Genomic DNA, 6,693 nt, shown 5'->3' on the forward strand with positions numbered 1-6,693 from the left:
CGGTTGCTGGTGAAATGCATTCTGGGATATCTGCTGGCCAGATTGCGCACAAGTCTCCTCTGATTCATCCTCCAGAAAGTGGGAGGATCAAGTCACATCCGGGCATTTTGACCGTGCTTTGCGAGAATGTGAACGTGTACTCGGGCTGACACTGATGACGTTTCACGAGGACACAAGTAGAGAAAAGTACGCTGATTGAGAAACGGCGTTGTAGAGGGGTGATTGTGAAGTCTATTTCCTGGTTCGGGCTTTATATGATCTCGATGGGGACATGTTGAACCAATAGAGATCCTGTAGATTATTATTATTATACTATAACCACTACTGACTTAATGTTGAGTTTCTTGCTTCCAGAATCCAGCCACTATGTGGCCATCCTAACATCAATGAAACATGTTTTTGAAATAACACGAAAGCTTCATTGGGATCTGAAAGGAACAGGTTTAGTACTTAAGTATAAAGGGTACACGCTCTTACACTTTCATCGTACGGACTGGATTTCACAACATCATTTAGATTGTAGTCCCAATTTTTTACATAGGAAAGAAAATAAACAAGATAAGTATGAAACATGGAGGGTGAAGGACTAACGAAGGATTCTCACAGCCAGAGGGAAGAAGCTGTTTTAGAATGTGGTGGTTGGGAAGCTGTACTAAGGGGCACCACTGTGGATAAAGTCTTTACATTGGTGTCTATGAGAAATGTCCAGAGTGAAGGTACGACTCCACATGTAGAGGGAACAGTGACGCTCTCCATCAGAGCCCAGGACACAACCGGCTCTCACCAGCACACAGGCCACAATAACCACACCAACGGCTCTTTAGAAAGAGAAGTTTATTGCCTTAAATATGCTGATCATATTCCATTGTAAAAGGAAAAAACATCTATTATACAATTACAAGCATCTTTTTCAACGCAACAAGCGATCCCGTGATGAAGGGACAGATCATGGACAGAGTCCTCCAAGTTAGAAGTGAGTCACTGAGAGGGAGCTCCAGGATCTGACGGTCTTGTTTCCAAGTGAGGGAGTCACAACCAGAACCACTAGAGGGAGTTCTCTCCTCTGTGAGTTAACATGTGTCTCTTTAAATGTTCCATCCGCGTATAATACTTTGTGCAGACGGAGCAGCTGAACTGTTTCTCTCCCGTGTGAGTTATCATGTGTCCTTTCAATTTCCCTCTGTGGATAAAAGTCTTCTCACAGACGGAGCAGCTGAACGGTTTCTCTCCTGTGTGGATCGTCATGTGTCTCTTTAGACTTGCCCTTTCAGTGAAGCCTCTCCCACACTGTGAGCAGCTGAAGGGTTTCTCTCCTGTGTGCATCATCATGTGTAACTTCAGACGTGACTTGCGCCTAAAGCTTTTCTCACAGACGGAGCAGCTGAAGGGTTTCTCTCGTGTGTGAGTTAGCAAATGTCTCTGGACACTTCCACTGTGTTTAAAGGTTTTCTTACAGACTTGACAGCTTAAAGTTCTCTCTCTTGTGTGGATTTTCATGTGTTTCCTCAAATCTTCCGTGAGAAATCTTTCCCCACATTCAGAGCAGCCTAGTGGTTTCTCACCAGAACTACATGTTGGATCACTGACATAAAACTCATTATTCAGACCCTGGTCCTCTTCCATGTGTGGGGGCTCTGGGTCCTCCTCTTCCTCTTTAATGTGTGGGGGCTCTGGGTCCTCCTGGTCTTCTTCAATGTGGGGGGGCTCTGGGTCCTCCTGTTCCTCTTTAATGTGGGGGGGTTCTGGGTCCTCTTGGTCCAGACTGGAGCTCCAGTCCTGCTGCTCAAGGGGAACCTCTTCTTGAACCTCCAACAGCTGCTGGACGTCTGAGGAGAATAATAAAACACATCCACATCTTAGAAAACTGACATTACAGGTAAAAACAAATCCAGTGATCTCACTACTTTCCTGTCATGTGGGAGACATGATTCACATGTTGAGGACATATTTGGACCTATCAAAGTAAATCAGTTTCCCTTTGGGTGAAGTGACACATGCAACAAATGGTTATTGGTTATTTGTGCCCTTGTAATACAACAGAATATTGTGAGAATACAATATAAGAGTTAAGCAGGATATGGAAATAAGTAATCGAGCGTGTGAAAAACTGACGCATGCCACAGCGCTCTGGATTACTACTTATTTTTTAAAGCAAACTTGATTTGTGCTGGTTAGGAGGTACATTGCTGGGAAAAGTATCAGGCGGCAAATCACCAAAAAAAGGTTGAGAACCACAACTCTAAGGGGCGTGTTGAGGTGGTCTATGAATCTGAAGTGTAATTAGTTTTTAACTATGGACTATTCCCTTTTAAATATCATGTGAAATTAGGCACATTTACTCCAATCTTTTATTTTGAAATCGTCCCAATTTTGGAAGAGTTACCTTCATATGTTGTTTAATAATACAATTCATGATTTTTCATTTATTCATTTAGTTTAATCTGTATTTAAAAGGTTTATTTCGTCATATCACTTTCACCGGAAATGTTCTCTTATTTTGAAGCCACTTCTGTACACGCTCGCGCCGGCTGGCGTGACCTCACTTAGATACTACCGGGTCATTTCACTCAGTTAGAACCTTCCAAACCAAAAATACTTTTTGAATTGGCGAAAGGAAACCAACCTGCTCGTTGTGACCGGATGTGGTAGTTTGTGCCCACGTGCAGTCGTTTCCTGTGTCGCTCGTTCTCCTCTCTAGAAGCACAAAGTTCCTCCTCGTACTCTGCTATCGTTCTTTCAAACAGCCCACATATCTCCTGCGCAGCCGCAGTGAGTCGCTGGTTGACGAAACATCTCAGCATTTGGACTTTAGACATTTCCCCCCAACGACAGAAACGTTTTCTCCACACAAAGTCCGTCACAAAGCCCGTTTCCTCTCCTTTAAACTGGGACTCGCGCTGTTAGCATGCTAAGCTAACTTCAATGTCTTTGTAGCGGGAGATGAGTCCGAGGAACAACATCCAGAACCAAAGGAGAACCTCTAGAAGTCCATTCAGAGGTTTATCCAGACATACAGAGAGTCTGCTGGGTCAGGACTGAAGGAGCTAACTGACACTTTACCACCGCAGTGACGAAGAGACGCTGCTGCTGCCGACGGGAGGCGCCATCTTGTGAGTGGAGACCGGAACAGCGGCCGCTTGCGGAGGCACCTTCAAAATAAGAGCCTGGGAAGCTGCAATGTTGATTAAACTCAAATAACTCGAACCTGTTAACGCATGTAACTATGTTAAGGCGTTAACAGGTTACGCTTGCGCATGCGCGACTGCCACACCCTCCAAAACAAAAGCTCAACATTGAAAACGAATTAAGAATGGCTGTATCAAGTCATATATTTGCACTAATTCTGTTATATTTCAAAAATGTTGCACGTTGTTGTTGTTTATAACATTTATGTAGTGGAATAAACTTCCATCTTTTCCAAGAGGACATGGAAAGAGAAATCCTGCTACTGACTACACCACTGTCCTGTTGAGACTCCGCCCACTGTTGAGACTCCGCCCACTCCTCCTCCCCACCGCCATCTGCCTGATGGATCGTGGAAGTCTCCATCGTGGAATATGCCTACTATGAACTATTCATACACTCTGTCACATTCATTGAATGTATTTTAACTCTAATCCGTCCTTCTGGTCACATGACATCTATTGTTCTGTCCATCCTGGAGAGGGATCCTCCTCTGTTGCTCTCCTCCAGGTTTCTTCCCTTTTTTTCCCCCTGAAGGGTTATTTGGGAGTTTTTCCTGGTCCGATGTGAGGTTTTGGGGCAGGGATGTCTATGTGTACAGATTGTAAAGCACTCCGAGACAAATTTGTAATTTGTGAAATTGGGCTATACAAATAAACTGAATTGAATTGAATTGAATTGATTTCGAACATTTATAAAAGACATAATATCACCAATTAAATGCCTCCTGGTCCTTTTCTGCACGTATATTTATTCAATATTATATTTGAAAGATTTCTTAAATATAAAAGTTATTTTGCTCATCATTCATTATAATTTTTATATTTTTTCTTTTTTATTATACATATATAAATTTAAAAAACTGTAACTAAATGAATTTAAGTTTAGTAAAATATGATTTACTATGAATGACTCGATATTAAAACATACGCGTGTCTTATGATTTCCAAATGAAACCAGATTGGTTATTACATAGATTTTTTTTCATTTTCAAATTGTTCTTATTTATTGTTCATAATTCGTTATTATAATATTGTTTTTAATTATTTGTAATATTGTAAAAACAAATTGAAGTTCTGTAAATGATCATTTATAATATCAATATACTACTAGTACTACCACATTTGTAATTTGTGATTCTGTGATGTACAAAATAAACTGAATAAATTGACTTATTTATTTTCAATTTAAATTGTTACGTCATTAATTTTTTTGAAATATACAGTGGCTACGGAAAGTATTCAGACCCCTTCAAATGTTCACTCTTTGTTTCATTGCAGCCATTTGTTAAAATCAAAAAAGTTCATTTTATTTCTCATTAATGTAACTCAGCTCTATCTTGACAGAAAACACTGAAATGTAGAAATGTTTGCAAATGTATTAAAACATAAAAACTGAAATATCACATGGTCATAAGTATTAACAATTTAATTTTAAAGGCATCAGAATACTTTCTGTACCCACTGTGTCATTATTTAAATTATTAATTTGTATTATTTATTGTTCATCTTTTATTTTCATAATCATACTTATTATTATCATTATTATTATTACATAAAACTTAAAAGTAAATAAAGTAAAGTTAAGTAAAATGTGCTAAGACTTCGATTATAATACTGAGTTACTTTGAGGACATAAATAATATTTTTGTAATATTATTATTTTTTTAAACTCGAAGTTACAAAAATGAAATTAATATTTTTTATAATCAATTATTTGATTTATTTAGTATTGAATTATACTTTTTTATGACTTAACAGTGGGGGAACGATCTTGGTGGGTAACCTTCAAAATAAAAGCTGATCAATTAATACAAATACGTTATCAATATTCCCATACTAAAGTAACTTCCATCTTTGAAAAGAGAAAACTCAAGAGATTGTGTTCAGTTAAAATATAGTTATGAGATATAGATATATTATAATAATATAAAGCTAAAATATCATCAATTGATTGCCTCCCGATAATTTTCTGAGCCCAGGTCCCCAACTGACCCTCATGAAGAGCCCGAAATATATTTAAATTTGGAAATTGTACCTTATCACACGTAAAGTAAAAGAACATATTTACGTTGGTAGGGATTTAGGTAAAAGAATAAAGAGTTTAAATGGGACTACGAGAAGCTACCGAGGTCGACTCTTAATCGGTAGAAATCCAAGTTGAGATGCGTGAGGCACGTCGACGCCTCTGCTGACTGACATGTAGCTCGTCACGCTCAGTTTAATGACTTGATTTACTCACATTGAATTTAATTGAGTCATGTTAAATAATAGTTAGCTAGCTAGCTGTTAACCTAAACTAGCATTAGCTAGCTAAATGGCACCAGCCTTAATGACACATATTGCTTCACACTTAGTTTATATAATGATAAACGGTCTGAGTTTTCTCCATCGGCGTTAAACGGATGTCTAACTCAGTCAGGAGAGCGTTCTGTTAACTCTCCACAAGAGCTCCGCCCCAGGGCTATTTCATCACGGCAGGTGGTAAAAGAAAACCCGGATCAACACTCAACTCTACATATTACCTGGAACTGTCAACATTTAGCGTGAACGGTGAAGGTTCGAGTCTGAGACCTGACGATACCAACCAGCTATCATCACAACATATGTGCAGAAAATAATCACAGAAACGGCTCTTTAAAACTATAACAGTTTAATGACGGTAACAATACTGATCCAATTCAATAATATGAGAGATCAACACAATGAGAGTTAACATGCGTCTCTGGACACTTCCACTCGGTTTAAAAGTTGTCTCAGACTGAAAGGTTTCTATCCTGTGTGGATTTTGATGTGTCTCTTCAGACCTCCACTTCCAGTGAAACCTTTCCCACACTGTGAGCAGCGATACGGTTTCTCTCCTGTGTGAGTCAACATGTGTGTCTGCAAAGATGATTGTTGTGTAAATGATTTATCACAGAGGGCACAGCTGAAATGTTTCTTACCCGTGTGGATTATTATGTGTCTTTTCAGACTTCCACTTCCAATGAAACCTCGACCACACTCTGAGCAGCGATATGGCCTCTCTCCCGTGTGAGTTAAAATGTGTCTCTTCAAAGCTCCCCTCTGTGTAAAAGACTTAGTGCAGATGGAGCAGCTGAACGGTTTCTCCTCTGTGTGCGTTAACATGTGTCCCTTCAAAGCTCCCCTCTGTATAAAAGTTCTCCCACAGATGGAGCAGCTGAACGGTTTCTCTCCCGTGTGGATTTTCATATGTTTCTTTAAATCACCACTTCCAGTGAAACCTCTCCCACACTGTGAGCAGCGATAAGGTTTCTCTCCTGTGTGAGTCATCATGTGTAACTTCAGACCCGACTTGCGCTTAAAGCTTTTCTCACAAACTGAGCACTTGAATGTTTTCTCTCCTGTGTGAGTCAACATGTGTCTCTCCCAATCTCCCATGAGGTGAAATATGTTCCCACATTCAGAGCAGCCTAGTGGTTTCTCACCAGAACGACATTTTGAATCACTGACATTGACTTCATCATTATTCAGAGAGTTTAAACCTCCA

The 6,693-nt window shown here is 39.6% G+C and overlaps 1 protein-coding gene and 1 pseudogene across 2 annotated transcripts in view; both read right to left on the minus strand.

Annotated features, from left to right (window-relative positions):
• Window positions 1-817: 817 nt before the first annotated feature.
• Window positions 818-6,693, minus strand: part of LOC130190191 (gastrula zinc finger protein XlCGF7.1-like) — a 7,409-nt gene continuing 1,533 nt past the window's right edge. Inside the window, exons 1-2 of one of the 2 annotated variants that reach the window (XM_056409516.1) lie at window positions 2,624-3,080; window positions 818-1,826 (exon numbers count right to left, since the gene is read on the minus strand). In XM_056409516.1, the coding sequence (XP_056265491.1) occupies window positions 1,045-1,826; window positions 2,624-2,816 (975 nt within the window). In that variant the 5' untranslated portion in view covers window positions 2,817-3,080 and the 3' untranslated portion in view covers window positions 818-1,044. Of the gene's footprint in view, window positions 1,827-2,623; window positions 3,081-6,693 lie in introns of those variants that run through there. The other variant, XM_056409590.1, reaches the window with a different exon arrangement.
• LOC130192658 (gastrula zinc finger protein XlCGF57.1-like) lies at window positions 5,895-6,687 on the minus strand (annotated as a pseudogene).

The sequence above is a fragment of the Pseudoliparis swirei genome, chromosome 1 (genome assembly GCF_029220125.1).
Source record: "Pseudoliparis swirei isolate HS2019 ecotype Mariana Trench chromosome 1, NWPU_hadal_v1, whole genome shotgun sequence".
Classification (NCBI taxonomy): domain Eukaryota; kingdom Metazoa; phylum Chordata; class Actinopteri; order Perciformes; family Liparidae; genus Pseudoliparis; species Pseudoliparis swirei.